The 26987-nt window shown below is 37.7% G+C and overlaps 1 protein-coding gene across 4 annotated transcripts in view; it reads right to left on the bottom strand.

Moving 5' to 3' along the window:
- nsl1 (non-specific lethal 1) overlaps window positions 1-26987 on the bottom strand; it is a 157890-nt gene that overhangs the window by 22405 nt on the left and 108498 nt on the right. For 2 of the 4 annotated variants that reach the window (XM_083143370.1, XM_083143362.1), the window contains exons 4-8: window positions 13979-14191; window positions 11982-12107; window positions 9150-9332; window positions 6594-6804; window positions 1153-1260 (exon numbers count right to left, since the gene is read on the bottom strand). In XM_083143370.1, coding sequence (XP_082999496.1) covers window positions 1153-1260; window positions 6594-6804; window positions 9150-9332; window positions 11982-12107; window positions 13979-14191 — 841 coding nt within the window. The remainder of the gene's footprint in view (window positions 1-1152; window positions 1261-6593; window positions 6805-9149; window positions 9333-11981; window positions 12108-13978; window positions 14192-26987) is intronic. The other 2 variants (XM_083143379.1, XM_083143388.1) reach the window with 2 other exon arrangements.

Below are 26987 nucleotides of genomic sequence, written 5' to 3' on the forward strand. Positions count from 1 at the left end.
TATGTACGCATTGAATTTGACATCTCACATACTATGAACAAACATTTTAGTTCACTTTTAAGTGGTTACTGACAACTTTTATGATAGTTGTATTTGTACCAAAATAAAAGTGTCAGCAAATGCTTTCTGTAGTGTACATCTACATGATAAGAATACATTTTTATTCCTTTTGGTAGTTCCAACTGCTGATAACTCGTAATGGTAATAATTACAAAAGAATAAAACATATTTTTTTGGAAACATTTCTTTTCTTTTTTTTTCTTCAAAAATACACATTTATTTCCTGCTGTCGTCTGTTTATGCAATGTGGAAAAATAAGTTCTTAACTGCACAGGAATTTCAAAGCAACATCAAAGTCAATGATGCTATATGGATTAGAATGGTGGAAAATCAGAATACAGACTACAGGTTTTCATTAATAGAGGTCTCAGAAGAATATAAATCAGCAAGATATATATGTGAAGGATTATGGGCAAGAGCATCAGGAGAGCAGAGTAGAAACCAGGAGAATGCACAGGGTACTGAGAAAAGAAGAGAAGGTCCGCATACTCTGATTGAAACATGCTATTGAGGAGGGAGACAGGAAGGTGACTTGCCAAAATTATTGGGGGGGGGCTCTGATCACTGAAATAAATTAATGAAGGACTCAACTCTCCCTTTTTTAAGTTTTGGCTTCAGTGTTCGAAATATCATAAAAGCCCATGAATTCCTAAAAAATATCAAAATTTTTATTCACAGTTCGAATGCAGAATATTAATTGTCCACGGATGGATATGTCACAAGTTTCGTCAACCATAATAGCAAAATATTCCCGGCTTTTAATATCTGCTACAACGGAGCGCAAAACAGATCTCCCTAATATATCAATGATCTCGTTCTGAATGTAATGTGAGAGCCATTTGTAGCCCGAACTACCCTAGCTCATGCACATCGTCTTTTGAAACTCTTTTTAGTAAAATTATTAACAATACTCATTATTACATACTTAGTATATAGTAATAAGTCATGTGTTTTGCTGTGGCTGGTCATAGCTCCCCCAAAGTTGATGGTTTAGCAGTTTAGAGACTGGCTGGAAAGAAGCTGCTGATTTCTTACAATATTTTCCTGTATAACTTGAATTAATTCTAAAACCTATTAACAAGCGTTACTTACTTTGGTGTTAAAATTTCCTTGTACTGTAACTTCTCAACACGAGTTGAAGCAGCTATGCTGTAGGGTATGACAATATTGTCTATGTCATATGAATTCTCCCTCTTCCTCCTGAAACAAAGGAATGTACATTATAATTAATTTTATATATATATAATAAAAAGCAGACTTTAACCTCATTTAGAAACGAAAGAGTCTTCCCTAAAGCTATTTTCGGAATAAATAATTTAACAATGATTGTGTCCTTAACAGTAACTTTAAGAAAGCAAAAACTGTTAACATACAGTATTAATTGGACATCCATTGACTAGTGCTTTAATATTTTTTTAACTATACTTATTTTAACATTATGTTTCAAGAGAGCATACAGACAGACCTGTGATTTTAATAGATATCCGGTGTGTATGTTAATCACCACCACTGGCAAAAATAAACTTGTTCACCTAAAGGTGAGAGAAGATGTGCTTGCTCTCTCAAAGCATAGGGTTAGAAAAAGCATAGTTTAAAGAAATGCACTAGGCAATAGATAATGTTCAATTAACATCGCATGTTAATGTGATACATGATCACAAACATTTAAGAGAATTATTAAATTATCAAATTTCTATAAAGTTTTAAAAATTGTTAAAATTTTCAAGCATTGCTTCTTTAATTTGTACACTTCGCAACATCTTATTTGACCGCCCCGAAAGAATTCTAAGTCCCGAATTCGTAAACTTAGCAACATTGCACATCGGCTCCAAGTGAGAGTAGCCAACTTTGAGTTGGTCCTTCCACTAGACGAAAAACGCTGCGGTGAGAGGTTTTCAATTTCACACTTTCCACTATAAACCGCTATTATAATACACAATCAAAGAGAAATAAAAAATTGGAAAAGGAACCTTGAGGAATTTTTACGATTCTGCTTGCTCAACTTGAAATTAGAGGGGTTTGAAACACTGAATACAGTTTATCTCCATCTGGAGGATATCGCTATCAAGTTTGTGCAGAAAGAAGCAAATTTGTGAGGAATTTATGCAACATTTTATTTACAATACCTTGCATAATATCGAACAGTTCTCAAAAAATAATATTTTTCACGACTTGTCGAGAAAATGTGCTTGGAACACAGGGAGGTGGGAGTCTTCATAAACGTCAACATGTTTTTAAGGGTATTACGTCATGAAGTTAACGTAGAGCAGTTGGTTACACCATCTGCCATCTCCTCTTTTTTCTTTTTTGCTGAACAGAGACCATTGATATTAGAATATTTAAAAAATGAATCCGATGCACACTTGAGGGGCATCCTTTCTGCGCATATTTCCCCTTACAAGTTGCAGATTTCCAGTTTTTAAAGCTAAAACATATTTTTCGTTATTTTATCATATGTTGTGTTAACACACACATCATGATTAATTCACAAATCACATATATGTATTCAGGATGCAAAATGTAATGTTATTTAAGTTATGTATTGTTTGTTCTTTACTGACACCTAAAATATTGATTATTTGATTTCGATATACTTAAACAAACACATACAGTTATGTTAAGTAACAGTTGGGCTGAAAAGTTCGTAGGCTAACATAGTAAAAAATATTTTTTTGACAAAATTCAATATAGTTGCCTTTGAGGGCGATACAACGATTATAGCTGTCATACAATTTTTCGATGCCATTTTTATAGTACGATTTCTCTTTAGCCTCAAAATAGGCCTCAGTTTCGGCGATTACCTCTTCATCAGTGCTAAATTTCTTTCCAGCGAGCATTCTTTTAAGGTCTGCAAACAGGAAAAAGTCACTGGGGGCCAGATCTGGAGAATATGGTGGATAGGGAAGCAATTCGTAGTCTAATTCATATAATTTTGCCATCGTTTTCATTGATTTGTGACACGGTGCATTGTCTTGATGAAACAGCACTTTTTTCTTCTTCAAATGGGGCCGTTTTTTCGTGATTTCATCCTTTAAACGCTCCAACAACGCTATGTAATAATCTCAGCTATCTCGATCAACTTCATTTTAAGATCATTTAAAATTATTTTGTGGACTTTTTTGATGTTTTCGTCGGTAACAGCCTCTTTGGGGCGTCCACTGCGTGCATCGTCTTCGATGCTCATTTCGCCTCGTTTAAATTTAGCAAACCACTTCTCAACGGTTGTAATGTTTATCAAGCCAAGCCTTGGCTTCAACAGTATTTTTTTTCACCAAAAAGCAATGCTTTATTAACACACGAAATTCTTTTTTATCCATTTTTTCACAATAACAAAAGCTGCTTCACTCACAATGCTATATCTCACGAACTAATTATCCGGCAGCTGTGAAATTTATACACGTATCTTTTGAAGGTTAGTACTAAGTAAAAATCACATGGATTTAATTCTAGTACCGCCATCTATGAGTCAGCCTACGAACTTTTCAGCCCAACTGTTAGTGATGTAGTGCATTACTGTAACAAAGGAGAACGTTTAATGAGTTCAAATTGCTAAGATTGGTAATTTTATGTCCGTTCCTTCGTAGTGGCTGTTGTCAATCCCCTCACCGCCATCTTACCATGTGTCTAAAAATAATACGCCAATTAACGTAAGTAAATGGTTATTGCGATTGAGGCCGATTCAATAAGAAACTACTAATAAGTATTTATATAGTGACAAACAAAAGATTCACAACCTCATAATGATCGTTAATTCGTCACTGCCTTTGTATCTAAAATGTTTGTCTTCTTTGAACAGAAAGTACGAGTATCAGATATAACAAACTTTCCCCTCTAACTTTGTAATATTCGATACCACCATTTCAAACTTAGCTTTACCTAACTTGATTCTGCGCATTCTACGTGGCTTTTGACTTCCTCCTATCATGCAAACAACTTTCTCTTACTATTTCCTTTCACCTCATGAAATACGGAGACCAATGTTAACTTCTTAGCATGGTGAATAAACTTTACATCCAATGATAAACTCCTGATAAAAATCCTGCCTAGGTGGAGAATCGAACCTACGACCTCCCGCGTATGAATAAAGCATGCTACCTTTCCTCCAGGTAGGTCATGTTATGATTAGCTACCAGTTTGAAGAAACCAATTCACAATTCATGGCAATTTTCATGAGGAAAGGGATTCAGAAAAAATCGAGAAACAATGAAAGGGAAAGATGATGAACATGTCTATTGGTGTTTTGTCATATTTTGTAAACTGTGTAAAAATTTTGTGTTTTGAACAAGCAATTGTTTAGTTACGAAGTCTCTTGTTATTTGTTTAAGGTAGGAACAGTGAAAAGGAGTTATCTGAACCAAAACCCGGTTGCCAAGAAACTTCAGCATTTTTCCAAAGACTGTATGAAAAGAGAGAGGAAAGGGATATTCAACGTATGAAATATAAAATATGTGTGAAAATAAAATAATGAAAACCCTGGAAGATAATACTAACGAACTTCAAACTATGAAAACATATTTCCGTAGTGGAAAACTGCAAGTCATTTTCGAAATATGAACTTGATTTTTTCTGTATTAGAAAGTGGAGATATGGGATGATACGATCCCTCTGCAAGAAAAATTTAAGTAAGCAGACTCCTTCCCTGCAATTTTTTTAATGGTCATAATTAGTAATTAGGGTCCGAAAGTTGAGGAAAAATCAACTTTTTTTCTGACCTTTAAAAACAATACAAACCTGATATCATGTCAATTTCCCTTCAGTTAGAACCTGAAAACACTTTCTATTTTACATTTCTTTTGCATTTTGCAGCCTTTTTTGACTTTTAGCTTATTTGTCAAAATTCTTAACAGTTTTTGCTGAATTTTTTACTTATTTGTGAGGTTTAGTTTTCTCCTCTCCTGTTGTTTCGTGCATTTTAAATGCATTTACTAGTAAAACTTACATATTTAGATTTCTTGACATGGTCCTTTTAGCAAATTCACTATGAATCGAAAATATGGTCAATGGAAAAGCATACTACTTAACTGAAATGTTTCGCAATGTTTGCAGTCTTCGACTACATTGAGGTTCTTTTTCTGGACACTTATCGCTTTAATCTGTGGTTTTAAAGTAAAATTAGTCACAATATTAAATGAAATTATACTCTGGTGTACGCGAAGCAGAACTGTATTTTCGGATGCTGGTCGACTACAGTATCGTAGAAGGCCCACTCTGAAAGGAGATGCATTGGTTGATTTGGTGTTTTAAGTCAACTTTATGCACAGTAAAGCTAATCGGGACGAGACCTAGAGTTTAAAGTGGGATCCGAACCACTGTGCAATGAGCCTCCACCTGATATTAACACAGGGACACCTTGATTACAACATGCTGTTTAAGAACATGTATTTATGATATATTAATTCTTAATCTGTGCTAACATAACTTTTGACAGCTAAATGAAAAGAAAGGTCTTGCCAAAAATCCTGCCAATCACTGAAAAATCAAGAAGATGAGTAGAAACATTTCCGAGGTATACATCGCATAAATATTTACAGTGATTTAATGTAATCTTATATTACATTATTACAACACTTCGTACTACGTAAATAACAATAATAAAAAGAAAAGAATCTGGAGTGGGTGAGATTTGAACCTACAATGTTTCGTTCTTGAGGAAAAAGCAAAACAAGACTACCGCTTAACCAACTGCTCCAGGGGATTGCTAACATGAAAGCCTGTAAAACAAGTTCATCTAAGTTGAAATAAAATTTTGCCGAAGTTCCGAACCATGTTTCACCACAAATCAGGGAAAAGACGCACTTTGTATTGTGCAATTTATCTTTACTGTAATTTTGCCTAAAATCGAGAGAAATTTGCTTCATTGCATTGATATGTGATTTCAATTCTCTCCAGATGGTGGAGAACGAGTTCAGTGTTTCCAGCTGCATATAATACCCCTATTTTCTATTTCAGAATGAATAGTCTTAAAAATATCAACATTTCTATTCCCAATTTACGATTTTTGATTTTTGTTTAATTGTGTATTATATTACTGGTTTAGGGTTTCTAACTTCATGGAATGTGAAAGAATGACAGAAATTCACAAGAGCATTTTCGTTTAGAAAGAAAAACTGTTGCTAAGTTGGATACTATTTGTGGACTGTGAAGCGCTATGTTGCCAAATTTACGAATTCAGGACTTTGAATTTTTTCAGGGCGGTCAATTAAGATGTTGCGAAGAGTACATCACATAAAATTATTTCAAAAAAGAATTAGGATATGGGAAATATGGAAGAGGTACTGTACATATTGTCTGCCTAATATATATTCTTTTTAACACTGATCAATTACTTGCACATTACCTTAATTGTCAAACCTAATGTCAAGGTAAGTTTCATAACAATGCCACATCAAACTGAATCGAACCGGGTTCGATTCAGTTTTTCCAATGTAAATCTGTCCATGGTTTAAAGGGGATAATATCCATTTTCAATGATTTCAAATTCAAAATTTCTATTAGGACTTAAAATGTGCTGAACTAAGTTTTTTCCTCCATACCTCAACAAATCATGCAGTGCATGGGATCGATCCTTATCTTTCCTATGGAAACCAAATCCATTATCACAGCCTGCTCTGTCCACTGCTACTCCTCCCATTCCACATCCACCTGGCGATGGCACCGGAGACGAATGCTTACTGCTACCCGCTATGCTGTTCAAGTCTACCTTCAACTCATCATCCACCTCTTCACTGGCACTTTGGAGGGAAGCTACAAAGAAGAGACTTCATCACTTTTTGCCCTCTTGCATGATATGCTATATAAGCACAGACCTCTACACATAAAAACCTTCAACCTTCTAGTACTTCATTAAGGTTAGACAAAAAGTACTGTATTCATAATGGATGTGGTAAACGCCTTTTAATATTGTGTACATGAAATTTTGTGTTTCCTCTTTGCGAATGGATAGTTTTTTCAAGATTAATTTTGAAGGCTTACTGTCTTCAGCCGTATTCTCAGTGAATGAACGCAGTGATCATCCTCTATTGAAAAAATACTGATGTATCTGATAAACTGAAAAATTGCATCTCTGTAGAATTCCTTCTAGAGCACCGAAGTGACTCTCTGTGTACTTGGCTTTTGATGTTGTGTGGGTACGTGTGATAGAGACTCTGCTTGTAGTGCTACTACGAAACTATCACAGATACAGTAGAACCTCAATTTCATGTTTCTCAAGGAGGGACCAAGGTGAAAAAACTTTTAAAATTTCATAGCATTTTGTTGTATTGGAACTGAAGAATGAATGAATAATGCTGGAAAATGTAAAATATGTTTCTACTGCATGTAGACAACAGTGGAAGCAAAACACACCAAGATTCACTTCAATGATCTAGAAGGAATTCTATACAGATGTAATTTTTCAGAATTTGGTGGTTTTTGAATTTTTTGAAAACAGTGAACTCAATTGCACATGCGAACTTTCTGGAACAGTATTCAAGTGCATTGCAAAAGACGTGAGAACCTATGCGAAAAACTGTACACCACAATACTGGTGTAGAAGTAATGAAAATTGTGCATTTAGCACATGCCTAGTGGGATCACCCAGACCCCCAGAAAAGGTGTCTGTTTATATTTAGTCCCAATATCAGACAGTACAATTTACCTTTATTCAATTTATGCCTAAATTACAAAAGAAAATTAAACATTACTTACACAATGGAATGGGGGGAGATTTAATGACTCATGAATACATTATATTGTACAGAAAACTACAGCCTGCTAATTATACGATAATACTGTACTTACAAACTAACTTTGTTCTCCACCAAATGTAAAAATACATTCCATTACTACAGTTCACTACTCTAATGGACATTTACCCATTATCTTTTCAAGAAACTTGACCATCTCAAAAGGAAAGTGTGTGCTGACATACACTGAAACAACAATATGCAACAATTTATCAACAGGAAATCATACATGGTTAGTCCAAAGAATGTGACCACCTTAGATATTTATTTCAACAATCCAAGCTTGTACAAAGGAATAAAAACCAGAACACATCTTTTTAACCCTCCACAATATGGATGCCACCTCAAGGGAATTTCTGTGCAACAATTATGTAAAGTGTGGATCGAGAAAACTATTATCATCATCATGTTTTGTGGACAAAAGGAAGAAGGGCCACAAGGGCTAAATAACAGGTAAAATAGAAAACCCTCGCCAGAGACAGGAAAAATTCAAAGTTCTTGCATCCGAGAAACGCATCTTCAGGTGTATAAAACCAGCAAGCAAAAAATTGTGAGTGTGACAAGCCTGGCTAGAGAAGCACTTTATTTGTACCATCTACAACTTCTTTTCTAGACCTGGCAAACCTGCAAGTCACACTACTGCTTGCATCACCTCCGTTACTTCTCTTCTACACCTGAAGATGCAGCTCGTGGCTGCTAAAATTTTAATTTTTCCTGTGTCTGGTGAGTGTTTTCTCTTTCCTATTATACCCCTCATATATATCATCTTGTGTAATTGGAGAACTGCTACTCTGTTGAAGGTAACAAATTGCACACACCAAAGAATTGTAAGTGCTTATACTGAAAAATATTTTGTTGCCCACAAACAATGTAGCTATTAAAGGCAAAATACATATTATAATTATTCCAGTGTGTGAAGATATAAGAGAAAAAAAAAGGATATGTACTGTATATGTAAGATCCCATGTAGCCCGATGGTAGACTTCTTGCCTTTCGTGGTGAGGAGAGAAGTATGTATCTGTATACATTTGTGTGGGAAGAGCTCAGATGATTGATACAACCATGTTCAAACTATCCAAGTTGGAGGATTTTTTACAAATTTCCTTGATACTCTTCAATGACAACAAATGCAAAATTCATTACTCCAAACAAAATACTGTATTTGATATGGTGACTATCATGTTATCTGTTCAGTGGAATAAAACGATTTCAATATTCAAACACTATTACAAATTCCTTTTGGCACAAACTATGAGGTAAGTTGGAAATAAAATATCAAAATTGTCAACATCATTTAACTAATCCCATGTATTCACTACAACGAACATTGAAGAAAGCACTCACAAGGCAGGATATACCACTAACCTGGAGACAATCTTAAAACCCCTTGACCCACACCCTGTTCAACACCTAGCCGTCTTCTTTCTCGCCCCCCACCCTTGACGCCATCAACACGCTCTCGTCCTGGTCGCTTTGGGACTCCGTTATTTGCCTGTTGTCCATAATTCTCGATGGCATTATCTGTCACTGGCTTTTGATGTCCTTGGCCTGGGCAAAGTTAAAAAAGTGAATGCGTTAAGCATGAATTACCTCTTTCTGTTAGGGAGATTTAGGGGAAGATGGATTTACTCTTGATTATCACACTATTAAACTAGGATTAGTTTTTTCTTTTAAAAAAAAAAAACTGGATTATTCTTGTCTGTACGTATTGCTTGCATTTGAAAACTTATATTTGCATTTACAGTCATTGCAAGCAAGCAAGCACCTTATTTGATGTTACATTTCAGGAGAACACACACACACACACCTTTCATCAGACATTTAATTGAAATTTGATCAATGTTACAATTATAATTATAGGAGGAATTTAACAAAAAAGAAACAATAAATCTTGTCAGTAATATCTTGACACGCAAGTTCTTATTACATTGTTAGAGTCTAACAACTGCATTAACAGTGAAACCAAGGATAATATATAAGAGGATGAGAAAGCTCTATAAGCCAGTTCGACAGCGGAAATCTCTAGGTGGATATGGAAGTTGCTATACGATGTTTCTGTCGAATATGGAAGTGATTAGACAACATTTCCATCGTATAAGGAAGAGGCAAGCTCTCTCAAACAGTTTGGATGAAAACTAACAGCTCTAAAATGATGGAAAATTAATGGGATCTGTCCTGTCAAGGTTTGCCATTAGTCCATCACCAGAGGCTAACTCATAAAACAATCGTATAAATTCAAGCAATTTACAACAAAGTATATTTGTATTTCATTTTGTGTAGTACTGCCTTACCTCGTGCTTATTCAAGCACTTGAAACTTTTAATAATGCTGTTGTAAAGATTTTTAGACTTTCATGGATATTTGTGATGCATTTCACTACTCTCATAGTTAGTTATTGACTAACCTGCGGTAACGGACAGGGGACCAATGACTGAGTTTTTGTTATAAGTACGTTTCAATTCAGTGTGTGTCTATTTTACTTTCTGAACAAAAATTTAGGTTTAGGTTCATTGTGGAGAATTTAAAAGCTTCTTTTATTCCCCTTATGCTACTCTTGGCATGTTTAGGAATTCAGTGGTGATTGGTTTTGTCATTCAGCCTTGTGCTGTGAAAGATGTGTTTGTTATGTTTTGTGTCCAGCATAGTACAGAAGAAATTAGGAATTGGGTATTCGTGTTCAATGTCGACATCTCATTACAAAACTTTAACTTGCATCGTTGACTCAGTATCCTGCAAGATTACACTAGCTTGCCATTCTATATTGATTGATTAAATACCATCCTCTAAGAAGTCTCAAATCAGACAGGTTGAATTTGATTGCTCTAAGCAAAGGTAGTAGTAACCTCTACATCTTTTTTCACTACTGAGTAAAGTCACCACCTGTAAAAATTACTTCAACGGCAAATAAGAAAAGATTTTGAATTCTTGGGAGTGTATTTAGGATTTATAATTAAGGTTTAACATCTCTCAACTGATAACTTTGAACTTTTATAAGAAATAAAAATTGTACGTTATTTCACTGTTGGTGTGGTTGTTAGGCACCAACAATGTAATGATAACTTATGATTCAAGGCATAATTGACAAGATTGTTTCTTTTTCTTAAAATTTCTCCGATTGTTATATAACTGTAACATTGATCATATTACAAATATATGTCTGATAAGGGGGGGGGGGGGGGTTCTCAGAAATGTTACATCAAAAAAAGGTGTTTACTGGCTTGTAATGACTTTAAATTCAAAGAAAAGTTCTGAACTGATTAGTGGTGTATCCTTACCAGAAACAACTTACTGAAATAAGAATTGAGAGAAAGATTTAATCCCAACACCAGCAGTACGAGTAAAGAGCCTTATTCGAGTTGGAAATGTTTGTACCACATGCCAACATGCATCAAAAGTTTGTTAAGCAGAAAGATACACAATAACCCAATGTAACACTATGTATGTATGAGTATGTCTGTTATATCTGAAAGTACATATTATTTCTAGTTTTTTTCATGATCTTGTGGTATTTTCAATGGGAATGGAAGTTTTTCTTATTCATCACTTCAGTTTTGCAACTTTCTTAGACTTACTGTTGTTGCCAAAAGATGGCCAACACACAATAATGAAAATCTAAACAAATAAACTTTTTATTGTAAATTATATTTTGTACTTAAAGCACAGACAAATTTTTCAGAAACTTGAGATGAAATCTTTGAATTTGTGAATCAAATAGATACACTTATCTGATAAGATCAATAAGTTGGCTCTATATCTTCACCATAAATTGTGCACTGTTATGGAGAATGAGCTCTATCAAAACTTGTTGATATTTACATGTCTCACGAGTATGCCAAGCATTTTAATGGACTGGAAATTTCAAAAGGAAAACAACAAAATGCAAAGAATGTTCGAAAGAACAAGTTTGAAAGCTTGGTTAATGGAGCACTCAAAGTGTTCAATTGAAAACATGCAAACGCAACATGTATTGTGAAATTGCTAGAGCCGAAAAAATTCAAGTACTGACCACACACAAAGCCAAATATTTTCTTAATTTATTATTCCCACATACATGTTCACTACACGCATTTCTGTGCATTATTACTTCTACATAAAACGAATGATCATAACTCTCAACATCACTACTGTAACTACAGAAAAATTAGCTATTCTGGCATTCAAAGCTACAAAAAGAAACTACTACAATAGCCTACATACGTATTACTAATTTTGTTGTCTGTCTCCTCTTCTTCAGTCTTTGTAAGGAAGGATGACCACCACCTGCATGAAGTGAAATTTCTCTTTCCCTCGGCCTTCTTCGTTTAGTTAATTTTTTCCTGATTTCTGGAGAAATATAAAATTTATTCAGAAAAGATAGAATGGAACCTCTGTCTAGCCATAAATAAGATTATATACAGAGGATGTACAAAGTAATGGAAGCACTGAAATAAGTCTTGAAGCTTTCTTGGTGACGAATGATGAAAAGATTCTCTTGGGCTATCGACCAGGTGAGTTGTGGAAAAGATTCCAAGCTTTCGAGAGCTAACGTCACTCTCATCTTCAGGGTAGAAATGAGACACAGATCTCGAACGCTTGGAATCATTTCCACAACTCACCTGTCGACAGCCCAAGAGAATCTTTTCATTTTTCATAATGGAAGCACTGTTTATTACCAGCATAGTTCAATGCTGCAATTAGTTACTATGGAAGATTATACACTGTAAACCTTTTCCTTTGCTTCAACAATAGCTCCAGTATTAAGTGTGTTTCAAAAGCCATAATGCATTAAATCTGACTTCTTCAGACATGAAAATTGATGATATTTACATGGGAATTTTTTCTGCATCATGAAGGAATGCCACTTTTCAATTCTCACATAAAAATCATTATTTTTAAATTGATAAAGTGTTGCACATGACTGGTACTGGGTACAACCACACATCAGCATGGTGTCAGGTCACGAAATGGTGCAGTTTGACCAGATTCCTTACCTAAACTTAGCCATCTTGGAAAAAAACAAAACAAAAAAAAAAAAAAAAATTCACTCTGATGAAATACATACACAAATTTCTAGAATTCCCTGTATGAACTGGCATTAAAATGTTTTAAAAATATCTCAAAATGCAGTGCACTCAGTGTAAAAATCTCACTGTTTTTAGCATTATGAGCGATCAAAGTTAGTGTTGTGTCCCACAACGTAGCCATGCGGTCTAAGATGTCATGCTTTGGACTCTGGACTCAGGTTACAGGATGCACGCAAGTTCGATTCTCCTGGGGAAAAGAGTACCAACTTTTTTTCCTGCGACTTTGGCCTGTATTGGATCAGAGCCCACTCACCATCGTGAAGAAATTGGGGAGCTATGAATGAGTACCGTAACCCAGTCACAGAAGCCTACAACAAAGACTGGGTGCTCGTTGTGCTGACCATACGTCACACTGAAACTGGTTCCACCTCGGCAGATAAAGAGTGAGACCAGCTGTCTGTTCGTAGGCCCTGGCCCTCAAGGGCTGTTGCACCGGGTTAAAATTAGTGTTGTTCGACTTTTGAAACACACTGTATACAAAGGAGTACATTGCTATGTATAATACAACAGACCTAAAACTTCAATCAGTGAATATTGTTAGTTACCCTACATTTAGTAAGAAAAGAATACTTGGAAGGGTTGAATTTTATACAATGGTCAGGAAACATAAAACACCCTCTAGATGAATAAAGTATAAATATATCAAGCATTATTATCCTCAAAGCTAAATTGCAAAACATTCATCACTGACTGATGATTCTTTCTTTCCCAGATACATTTGCATCCTAACCATAACCTACAAGTATTCTAAAGGCTTCTTTCCACAGGCACAACACACAATAAAAATGGCATCTGTATAGAGGGACCACAAGGAAAAGAACCTTCGAAAAAAAGTGTCCGTGCAACTTTCCCTTCAGCTCGGGCCATAAAGCATGCTCCACTCTGCCCCTCCCCTCCACGTGGGAGTAAGGTGTACAGGAGTCTCAGGTCTGCACAGGTTTTTTTTTTGGTTTTTTTGTGGTTCTACTATAGTCCATTCACAATCTACACTAAAACCTGCAATCTGAGACACATGTAAAGCAGTTCAGAATATTGGTCAATGTGATGAAATAGGAACATTAACTGCACAACACAACACGACATTTTGTTTAAAAAAAAGTATTACAAGTCATTCATAAACATAACACTTACTTGCTGTAAGGGTGTTTGTTGCAGTTTTCTTCAATCTACTCGTGTATTTTTTCCTGTGTTCTACTTGTTTCTTTGTTCTCCTGTCCTGCCGGATATCCTTCTCACATTTTACAATACTAGTGGTTCTGATAGGTTTGTGGCTGTTACGGATGGTCTTTTGTTGCCACTCTGCCGTCTTCATGAGGGCTTCAAAGTGTATACTTTGAAGGGTGTCTGCAAAAATAAGTGCAATAAATAAATACATGAGGAAAACAAAGTGCAAACAAATAAACAGACATATGAACCTTGTAATAAATTCTCACACAGTGAACAATGAAGCACTAGTGAGATGAACAATCACTTGACTCAATTTCAGTGATGTGCGGTAACATCCACACTTGAGGTAGCAATCAGTACAGTGCCCAAGGGGCGGGGGTTTGATGGGAGGTCAACACCCTTAATCTCTTTAGGGCCCAGTATTCCTAAAAAAGAGAACGTCAAAGGTGGGAAATGACTACTAAAAAAAAGGTACTCCTATTTTGAAAATCAAAAAAGACTTCATTTGACTACTAAGCCAGAAATCCCAGGTTCGAATCGCGGCCTGTCCACGGATTTTCTTTGTGTGTGTCCCTTCATCAATTTTCTCGCATCATCTACGCGATTAGCCAAAAGTGGCAGAAAAGTGAAGTAAAATAAACCAAATCAAACAATCAATGATTTGATTGATTTTTGTTACTTAGCGTCGCATTTTGCCACATTTGATTAATCGCGATGATGATACGATAAAATTGAGGGACACACACAAAGAACACCCATGCCCAGGTCGGGGTTCGAACCCGGAATCCGTACTGTCGTAGCACGCTGTGACATCCCTACAGACGTCTGCCGACAAGAAAGACAAGAGAAAAGCGACCATTTGAATACGTGGGTATCGGTAAAGCAAACTGCATTTTTCCTCAGTGGTATTTTTCAATTGGATTTTTGAAACCCATCTTTGTACATGATTAATGTTCTTTGAAAGAAAAATTGCACTGCTTGATTTCCCTAATTCATCCATCTCGTTACAGAAAGATCATGGTTCGAGCCCTGGTGTGTGCATGAGTGTTTCTCTTGTATCCACCCTTCACCCATTTAATTGAATCTACATCCATCATCATTGCAGAAATTAGGTAAAGTGATAGAAGAGCAACATTAATAAAATACAAACAATTTCTTTCCAGTGCATCTGCCGGGCACTGCAAAATCAGGAGTCCAGTGTTCTCTGTTCACGATTGTCCCTCATGACTTCCATAAGCTCATTAGCTACTTATCACGATTAAATCTATACAGCTACAAAAAAGTGATGGGAGGTGGCAAAAATTTAATATATTAAAGGGGGATAAACTGGTAACAAAATACACTTTTTTTGTAGTTTCTTCAATAATATCAATTTGCTTTCTTAAGTTCTGGGGGTAAATTTTTCATTCCAAATTATTTCATTATTCACTGCAGAGGTTTCTCATCGTTGCATACTTCTCATATTGCTTTATTAAAATTTAATTTCAAAATACAGGTTTGGTCATGCTAGCACAATACGCTCTAATCAATCAAATTATTTTTTTTTGCTAGATAAAGCTGTATAGCTAAACTTTTGATAGTATCAAGAATCTTGGAGAACGATATTTTTGCCAGTAGTGCATACCAAATAAGCCAAGGGCACTACCTATACTACCACACATCGAACTTACGGTACCTAAATCTCATATAGGAACAAAAATTCGTTCTCGTCATGGGTTCGAATCCCAGCCTGGACATGGATGATCAATGTGAGGTCCCTTCATCAATTTCATCATATCATCACTCATTCCCATTTTGTGATAACCAAATGTGGCAGAAAAGTGAAGTAATATAAACCGAACCAACAACAACAGGAATAATGCACATTCTCTTACCGAAATAATACATCCATATTTATGACAGTTTAGCTAACCCATCCTTTTTTTTTATCGGGAGGCCAAGAGATAAGTATATTTAAATAAAACACTACTAAGACGAGAACAAGAGAGATCATGAGCAAATATTTGTTATATCTTCCGTATTTGGAGAAAAAAAGAAGAAAAACATTAAAATTATTTTTGTCTGCACATAATACATCCCCATTTCATAAACAATGAAATTATATTTTGACATCCCACATTATACATACATACGAGTATTATAAAATGTGTATAAATTTGTGGTGCAAATACCGAGAACATAAATTCTGCAGAAAATTTACAAGGGAAATTTTCGAAGGGAGACCAATCAATCTCCTATCTGTTCCTATAGGAGATAGACCGGGGTATCATAAACCACGAAATTTCAACCATTGCAGCGGGGGGCGAGGGAGCAAAGGAGGTAGAGGCAAAAATCTTTCCTTTCCCTTCTGGCTGCAGTTTCTACCTGAAACTGGTGAGGCGGAGGAAAAGCCAGCTAGTCCAGTCTTACCAGCTGATCTCATCGAGGGACGAGAAGAGCGTGAAAATAGAAGTGTTGTATGTGAACTGTGGCTTCAACAAGACAATAAATATTGATATTTGAAAATAATTAGAGATGTGAGGTGGATTGATCTATCTCTGCTAGACTAGCTACTTCTGCTCAATTTGGACATAAAAATCAAAATCTCGCCCCCTCACACACTCATAAGTGGAAATTCCTTGCTGGGGATGTTTTTATCGAGTTTGGGGATACATAGTGGGGGAGGGGTGCTTTTACAAATTGCCCTAGCTGGAGAGATGCTTTATGAATTCTTTCTTGACTGGGAGATAGCACCCCCCCCCTCATCTTTCCACCACTTTAGGCACTACTCACACGGGCCGCCCCTCAAAAAAACAAGCACACGGGCATAGCAAGTTGGGGGCCACTGTTCCCTGTGAAACTGATGTTTCACTGACTACAAAAGAAGGAAAAAACATGGGCGGGATTAACTTCATTGGATAATTTCCAGTACATTTTGTCTATAGTTTATAACATAAATTTTACAAATAAACAGACACGAACCTTGTAATAAATTACCTTGGTATGGTATTGGTTCACACAGTGAACAATGAAGCACAGGTAGGTTATTTATTGTAGGATAACTTTCGAATATTTTCCTTCATCTGGACATTGATTGAATAACATAGTCAGATGTCGGGCACACCTTGTACTACCCACCAAGTTGCCAGTAATTTCGAAAAAACATAACTTTTTCATGAACGTGCCATAATTAAACCACACCAATCGTCTCGAATGCATAAAATGTGCAAAAATTTATCATTTTCATCACTTCGATAAATACCGACACAGAACATCGATACACATCAAAAAAATTTGTAAGCGACTCCACAGCCTTATTTTATCCACGTTTGTTTCTACTTAGTACAAAAACATTATTTTTACACCTTAGTAACCTCCCCCGACGTTCACGTAGATAATAATTTTCTTGTTTAATGTTTAAAAAAACATAGTTAATATTCACTGCAAGGTTCACATCTATCGCTTTTTGTACAAAAGTTACGTACGTTCAAAATCTCGGTTGCGTGACTTTCCGGACACACTATAGATTAAAATTTACGTGGTCCCACTTGCTCTCCCCTTCCGGACGTTCATGCATGCGACGAATCGAAGCGGGAAGGAAATACGCAGGATGAAAACTGTTCCGACAGGCGACCCGCTCGTCGTGTTACCCAAGAAGGAAAATCGCAGTGCATTTTATTGGGAAGCTAAAATGTATACATCTGTGGAAAACCGACTCATTTGTCCCGTACGCAAAAGGCCAAGGGCATTGGAGAGCAGAATGCTTTATGAGGCAGGAAGGCGAAGTCGGCGGCTGCGAGGTTGTGGGATTTGCACGTCCTTCAATCTGGTCACTGATCCCTCGTCCTAAATCGGGCCGCGTCGACTTGACGCACTGCGAGCGCGCGCTCACTCCTGCCAGCTGTGCAGCTCGGCAGGCGCGGAGCATTTTGCAAAGCACGGGCCTCATTCGTATTGCAGTTGTTTTGGAGTAACGAGTAACTAAATGAACAGTTGCTTTTTTTATGAGTTTCAACAGCCATGAGCAAAATTATAGTTTGTTAAATAACATATGTACTTATATGAATTTTAATCTTCATACACACATTTGTTACGAGGGAAAAAAAATTCTTAACCTTTTACCTTTTATGTTTACATATTTAGGCATGAGGAATGCTATGGTTTAATGAAAATTAGTGTTAATTTTGAATGATCAGCAGTAAAGAAAAGAATACTTCGCTTGCAGTTCATGCATGCAACAAGTTCGACGAGTTAAGCGTATAGAATAGTGTAACGGAAACAGTAACAAAAAGGGCAAGCTATAACTGCGTTACTTTTAAACAAAAGGGACTGGATAAAGAAAGTTGTCCTCTTCCCATCGTTGTCTACGTAATTATACCATTTTAAAACAAACAGAAACGTTCACGTCCATTTTGTGAGTAGCGCTGTCTGCAGGTTGTGATCAACTAACAGCGGAAGGGAGGGGCCGACAATCAATAAAATATTACTTCATTTTGGTAAATAGCTCTCGGAAACGAATATATACGAGCCGCATGGACACTATCAACCAACATAATCTGCCTGCAAAAATAAACTTACTCTCTTCGCAACAAGGGTGTACCCAAGGTGGGGGTTATGATCCCCATCCCAAATGCATGGGGGAAAATAGAACAAAATTGGTGTTAATGGCGGGCAGTATATACGAATCGAGTAATATTTATGGAGCAAAAATGTTGATTCCAAACATTCAAATTACACCTTCCAGTGGAAAACCCGGTGTATTTATTAATCGTCAGTACAGCTGATCGGTAATAATTAGGGAAAGCATATCTAGTTTCACATTTTTTTTTGGCTACGTCCCAGACATAAGCTATTCAGAGATCTTTGCGTTTAATGCACACAGCACCCTCTACTGAAATTCTATAGGACCTAAAATGCCTAAATGAACCATGAATTCCTATAAATGCCTAAAAGGCCTGATTGCACATGAAAAACGTCTTTTTAACCTTTCGCTCAAATTTTAAAATATCTTGCATTAAAAATGACCCTTAATTTCCACCACAAAGGTTTAGTCTCCCCGATGGCTTAGTGGCAACGTCGTCGCCTTGTACCCAAGGGGTCCCGGGTAGGTCCAGTACCGATTAGGTTTTCAGCGCATAAAGTGGACTTAAAGTAGAAATTCAAGCAAACAAACCACAAAGGTTTGAGACCTTGAACGAATCTGAGCGGCGAAAGAAGCAATGGAACCCGGGCCACGCTAAAAACCGGCCCCCTTTCACAGCGCAGAACGGCAATTTTGACAAAATTCTGTTCCCCTGCTGGCTGCTTCGGGGAGGGGGATTTTAAGGTTGCCGCTTCTTGTTCACACAAGGTGGTAGGGGTAGGCTTAATTGGCTGTTTGACCGTAAAGTTTCTTCGTAGGTAAACGTGGCAACAGAGGGACACTGAGATACGGAGTTTCCCGCGCCGGCTGTTATCGTGGCCTCACGTTAGCGTCTGTGCAAATTTCAATCTTCCAGCCTGCATCACGAAATTGGAAAAATGTGGAGTGATGATGACTGGATGAGGTGTTCTCCGTTGTCGAACGCTGTACTTCTCAGGCGATTCAAGATCCTAGCTACAAAATCATTCAGTTGTTTAACACGGTCGGATTGATTGGGTTTGTCTTACTCAGCTTTTCTGCCACTTTTGGCTAAAGCGAAGATGGGGATGAATGATATGATGAAGTTGATGAATGGACACTTACAAACACTCATGCCCAATCCGGGATTCGAACCTGGGACCCCTAGCGTCGCATCGCGATGTACTAACCACTCTGCCACCGAGGCCGGCTCCGACAGTTTAAAAGCGTGGAAAAATTCAAAGAATACGCTTATCTGATTGGTTGTTTCGAGTGCCTACTGTAATGAATAGCAAAGGCAACGCCGCAAATTAACAATAACGTCGCCTGTTTCCCCCATTGACACAACAGTCTAGGTGAAAATGGAGGGTTCGCACTGAAAAATACAACTGCCCTAGTATAGTGGCTGCGAACATGCCTATGGTTTGATTTGTTTTATTGTAAGTCCACTTTATGCAGATTGCTAGTAGTGTTGCCCACGAGACGAGACTTTGGCCTGTCTCGTCTCGTGGAAATGCTGTGAAATGCTGTCTCGTCTCGAAAATATTCGTTTGTCAAAGGGGCACATGATCAATCTCGTCTCGTCTCGAATTTTTAAAAGCCTGTCCCGTCTCGTCCCGTGGGCAACACTTGCTAGTGGAGAAGAAAGAGCCGAACTTTTCAATGTTTTTTTCATCAGAACTTCTCACCTTCCTCAATTTTCGACCCCCACTTACCTGCTGTCTGTCCTCACACACTATCTTCAATCAAAACATCCCCCGAGGAAGTAAAATACCTTCTCGCTTCATTGCCCCTCCATCGGTCCCTAGGTCCAGATGAAATCCCCACAATATTCCTACGTAAAACTGCCGACTCCTTGGCTCTTCCTCTGTCTTACTCAACAAATGTTTCCCTAAGGGTGTGTTTCCGAAAAACTTCAAACGGGCCAACATTGTGCCCATTCACAAAACTGGAGGTAAAAAAATGTGTAAAATCCTATAGACCAATCTCACTTCTATCGCCACTATCAAGTATTTGTGAAAAAATCATCAAAAACAGGTTACTTCAGTTTACGTCACCATATATCAACACAGCACAATATGGTTTTCTTCCAGGCAGCTCTTGCCTAAGAAATATTTCCGTCTTACTTTCGTATGCTGCCAGAGCTATTGATAAAAACTCCCAACTTGACACTATAGATTTGGACATTTCGAAAGCCTTTGACAAAATTAATCATAAATTTCTTCTTCATAAATTATCATCGAGATTTAACATCCATGGAAATTACTTCAGGACTACCTCCATGAGCGTGAACGTGTTCTTCTTTCAGGTACCTCTTCTAACATTCTTCCCGTTTTGTCTGGAGTTCCTCAGGGGAGTGTCTTAGGGAATCTCATATTCCTTCCGTACATGGATGACCTACCTGAAAAACGGTTCTCCCTCCCTACCAATATACTTTTGTTTGCGGATGACTGTAAATTCTTTAAGGAGATCTCATCGCATCATGACATGATTCTTCAAAATGCTCTCACAGAACTTCAGTGGCGTCGTCAATGGAATTTAGAACTAAACCCCCAGAAATGCTCTTTCCTTACTTATTCCCTAAAAAGAACAAAGTGGTGTCTACTTATTCTATTGAAAACAATCCAAAACGTTTCCACCCAAAAGGACCTAGGTATTATCATGGATGAAAACCCCACTTTTAATTATCATATTATAGCTACCACTAAAAAAGCCATGCGCCTTCTCGGTCTTCTATACAGATTTAGCGAAATTCAAAATCCATCATCTCGCCCATCCTTGAATACTGTTCCCCAATTTGGGCAATGGCCTCAAAAACCAATCTCACCAGAATAGATTCTGTTCTCAGTTTCTTTCTTGCAATTGTTCGCCATAGAATACCTTCCTTTCGACATGTATCCAAATCAGACACCATGCCTGCTCTGAATATTCACACTCCATCCTTTCGTCGTGATGAAATTTTTATACAAGATAATAAATGGTAAAATCAGAACAGATCTCCTAATTAGTAAATTCACACTTAGGGTACCCCAAAAGCAAACGCGCAACCTGCAACTCTTCCACAACCCAACCACTAGGCTATCCCTTCTACAACGCTTCTTGTTTTACAGGCTCCCAGAAGTCTACAACAAACTTCCCCTGAATGTAGATATTTTCCTTCCAGAACGCAATTTTTGTATATTACTGACCAAGAACATGTAAATCTATCCCATCTTGTTATCGTTTTTACCTTTTGTTATTTTTTTTGTTTCAGTGTAAAATGGCCAAATAAGACTGTATCTGAAACTCTGAGTAAATAAATAAATAGGTTAATCGGGACTGGACGTATAGTTTAAAAAGGACTCCAAATCACTATGTGCCTCAACCGGGTATCGAATGCAATACCCCTTGATTACAAGGCGACGACACTTTCACTACGCCATTGGGGAGACCTGATCCTGCCTTGGTAATCAGAATCAGTTGCATTTATGGAGTATATATGGAAAATACAATATGCAGCAATGGCGTGCAAGGAATGGAATGCATCTCCACCGAGCTTTCTATTCTCGTAATCTTGCCAACCTCACCCTTTTTCTTTCCTGGTTTATTTCTCCTCCATTTGTAGTATGGCCTCCCCGTTTTTTTTTAAAAAAAAGAAAACCTCACTTCTTTGTGATGAGCCCAAGAAGACACGTTATTTCAATCAGGGCAATTGCATCCGAGAAATCCTAAATTCAATCGATAAAGAATTAATTATCAAATGATTCTACCCATACTGATATTCTGCAAGCGAATAAATACAATGAAGTTCACACGAAAGATAACCCGAGAATTTACAGGTTAAAATCCCGCAGTTAGCAATCCTGACTAAAGATATCTGTGGTGTTATTCTGTCACTGTAGACAAATACTGGGATGATACTTTTAGCGAAGACCACGACGGCTTTCACCCACCTCATTCTTCAACTGGCCTTTCAATTCTCCATCGTAGTTTAACTAACGATACATGTAAGTGATGTTAACAAAACAACTAATAAATAAAAGAGGATTGTTTAAGTTTTCAATTTCTTAGAAGAATGTCTAGATTCTTCTTTGCTAATATTAAGAAGAGCATTTCCAACGTTGACCTTTAGTTCCGTTCTGAGTTTCCCCATATTCACATGACCACATAACCTATCAAATTGTTAGTTATACGAGGGCTGCTGGAAAAGTTTCTGCAATGAATATGAAAAAAGACATGTGCAATTCCGGGAATGGCTTTGTTTTTCAGAGTATTTTTCAGGGTACTCACCCTTAAGATCGATTCACTTTTGCATACGCTCAAACCAATTTTGAAAGCATTTTTTCCACTCTGAAGCCGATACCTCACAAACCGCTGTACGGCTGCATCACGCGACACAAATCGCTCACCACGCATCTTATATTTCATGTGTGGGAACAAAAAGAAGTCATTAGGTGATAAATCAGGTAAGTACGAACAATGAGTCATTAATTCGACATTTTTACTGGACAAAAAATCAACAGTTTGGTGTGCCGAGTGGAAACTGGCGTTGTAGTGAAGAATAATGCGACGATTTGGGTTTGTTTTACGCAATTCATTGATGACTTCTGGCAAACAAATTGTTGTATACCACTCGGCATTTACAGTCCTTCGATCTTCTAAAGCTATTGCTGCCAGAATAACCGAAGAAACAAGCAATCATTTGCTTGGCAGCACTCCTCGAACGAACAACTTTTGTTGGTTTCGGCTCACTTTGAAACACCCAAACAGTGAATTTGCTGTTTACTTTCGGGTTCGTATGAATAGACCCAAGATTCGTCCCCTGTAACGATGTAGTACACCAAATTTGATTTGCCTCGGTTGAATTTTTTGAGCATTTCTTTACACAAATTTACACGAGCCTGTTTTTGAGCTTCGGTCAAGTTGTGTGGGATCCAACGTCTTGAAAGTTTCCGTACCGTACGTTCAGATGACCATGCAAAATCGTATGTATTGCTTTCATGTCAATGTTCAAGGATGCCTGAATCTCACGCTATGTCACATACCGATCTCTCTCAATCATTTCACGCATATCATCAACATTACTGACAACAACAGACGTGGATGGACGACCTTCACGAAATTCATCACTGAGAAATGTGCGACCACGCTGGAATTCAGAAAACAAATTGTACACAGTCCTATTGGATGGTGCTTCATCCTCAAAAGCCAAATGAAGTCGCTTGATGCATTTGAAATCATAAAAAAATCATTGCCCGAAAGTGTTCACGAGAAATTTCCATTTCTCACACGAAACTACTACTTCCAACTGCTGTGAAAAATAAACGAATAGGCTTAAACAATCAAAGATAATTTAAACATAAAAAAGGTCTCTTTTCCGATTTTTATAATAGCGGAACACTAGCGCCACTGTTGGTGGTAGTTTGCAGAAACTTTTCCAGCAACAATTGGTAGAGTCCGAGTGCATTCGGAACATCTCCAGCTGACTGCGCGAGTCTAGCCAGCGAGCCTACGAGCAGTGTACAGCATGCGCAATAGAGTTAGCTATAGGCGCAGAGTAGAGATGACGCCTGCGGTTCACTTCTTGATTGGAGGCGTCGGGAGTTATGACTCGCTCCCAAGGTGCAAGCGCATAACGGCCAGAGCTGTTACGGAAATAATCTCACTCTACTATACTGTTTGCCTAACTCTCTCAATGAACCTACAGATTGTGCGTTAACTTTAACGAGGAAGCAACAGCATGATTTATCAGTTTTACACAAATTTCCATATCTAGAATGCAGAAAACTGTGGTTTAAAAAAATGTTTATTATTATACTGGATGTATATTTTACTTGTCGCCTCGGTGGCAGAGTACATGAGCTAGTCGACTCACGAAGGTTTCAGCCTAAGCACAGTGTTTCTTTGCGAGTGATCAATTTAATTTAATCACTCATTCACATTAGCCCAAATTGGCAGAAAAGTGACATACAAATAAGACGAATAATAGAGAAATTTTATTTTCTACCTATTGAGAAGGGCACGACCTCAAATCGCACGTACGGCTATCCCGACTGCCTGTTCTGAGGAATTATTCTCGTCATGCTAACTGATATCCACTACGAAGTAGAAACCACAAATTGCAAAATTTGCACTTCTTCGCTGTCTTCCATCAGGAAAATCATGCCGAAGCATGTGATCATTAAATATATAAATACTTTGTTCCTGTGATCAGATTCGTATGCTTTCAGGAGAGAAGTGGGCTTGAGGGTAATACAACCATTAATTCATTATACGTAAATTCTACAAAGAATTGCCTATAAGGAGTCTAAAATGTGTCAAAAGAGGGAGAAAATAATGTATCATCTGCGAAAAGTGTAGCCGCGGTAGCTCAATCGTTACGGCATCTGACTACCATGCGACAGACCCGGGATTTTTTCCATCTGTTCAAGCTGCTCCGGCGCCCACCCAGCGTCGTATAAAGTGGGTAACTGGAGGAAACTAAGGGGTACCGGCGGCCAGGGGCGTGGAGCTGATCACATCACCTCCACCTTCGGCCGTGATCAAGAAAGTGAAGGGCCCTAACTCCACACCTCCTATACGCGTTCATGGCGTGGTGCAAAGCACAGGGGAGCACCATAGGCGTGCGCAGATCCTCTGATTAAGGGGGGGGGGGAAGCCTTGATGAAAGTTCAGTCGGGAGTCTCACTCTTTAAGTTTTATTGCATTGATGGATGTGTGTGTATATATACACATACATACATACATACATACATACATACATAATCAATTCATCCGCCCCATAACAAACCAACAGCAACATTCATACACATTGTCTCTCAAATGTGCGCGCTTCTTTTCCTTCAAACAATTGTTCATGCATTTAAGAAATCCGTTTAGCAGCAGTTACTTCTCTCCCTGGTAATGCATAACACACGACAAGAAGCGACCAAGAAAATTTTTAAATCCAAACTTTTGCAAAATGAAAACAATATTGATTTAATATGGCGCCAAAATTTTCGTGAAACGCCATAGCTTTCTCTTTTACATCTTTTTCATTTAGATCTTTCGGCGTCCGGGGCCAACTCCCGCCGACCCTTAGCTACTGCTCTGAACTTGCAAAGACTGCAAGAAAAACAGACATTGCGACCGAAGCGAGCAAGAATATTTTATGAAACTTAACTTTATTTGAATAAAATTTGAGATCGAGGGGGCAATTGCAGCTCTGTATCCCTTCTGCAGGTGCTCTTGGCCATCTGAAACAAATAATGCAAGAAAGACGTGAAAACTCATTCCATCTTGAGTATCCTTTCTACTCTTAGATTCTGCTAGTCTTGTTTGATTTACTTCCATGTTTGACCCCATTAAATTGATTTCCGTCCAAGGATATGGGTCAATGCCACCTGCGGTTGCGCCACTGCACCCCTTCTCCCGTAGTTGCTTTGAACTTTCATTGGCTTGAAACTACTTCATTTTCTTTAAGAGTATACTATCGTTTAATAACGGCGATAAGATTTCTCTATCCTAAATTTCTATGTGAAAATATAATAATATAGGGGCATGACGTCTGGAAAGGGGGGGGGGGGAGAATGGCCACACCAACCTTTAGAAACCGAATGTCAACTTAAAAGTAAATTTTCACACGTATAATTTGATTTCAGCCATAATAATTGACAATTATTATAATGGGGTTGCAGGAATGCGATTATTTCAAATTCAAGACGTGTTTTTTGAGGGGGAACACTATTATCGGGGTAATATGCCCCATGGAAAAATACCTTGCTTGTCCCTTAGTGGAAAAAGTCGGCGGATGTCCATGATTGGGGGGGTGGCATTTGCCCCGCCTTGACCCCCGTGCGCACGCCTATGGGGAGCACTTTACCTGTGAAAAGTTATTTTTGTGCCTTTTTCTTTAGGCACAGGTGGATTAGGCACGGAAAGGTGCTTCCCCTACGTTCCACTAAATCAATAAGCATAAGAATAGAGCGATTCTCCCTTGACATCATCTTCAATGTGCATCGTAGGTGGCAACTAGCGACTCCAGAGGAAGCCCTCCGTCACTGTTTTTTTGCCTTACAACCGCCTCTGTGATTGGGCGCATTGAACGATCGACCTACAATCTGGTTACCAAAGATCCAAGTTCGAATCTTGACCTGGACATTGCTGTTCCTTTGTGGATATCTCGTCATCCTGAATACATTGTTGATATACACTCCAAAAAATTTCCTACATTATTTGAGACTCGAAGAGGTAAGTTTTAATTATTTTCTGCTTTGAAAATATATACAAATTGTACAATTATTAAACAATCCTCTGCATGCACTATGAAATTGTGAAAGAAAGAAATCTCAGATAAGATAATTTCAATTTGAGGCCTCTCATTATTCACAATATTGAAAGTGAATGCCTATCATATGATTTCCATTTTATTATTAT

This window comes from Lepisma saccharinum, chromosome 1 (genome assembly GCF_977018435.1).
Source record: "Lepisma saccharinum chromosome 1, izLepSacc3.1, whole genome shotgun sequence".
NCBI lineage: Eukaryota > Metazoa > Arthropoda > Insecta > Zygentoma > Lepismatidae > Lepisma > Lepisma saccharinum.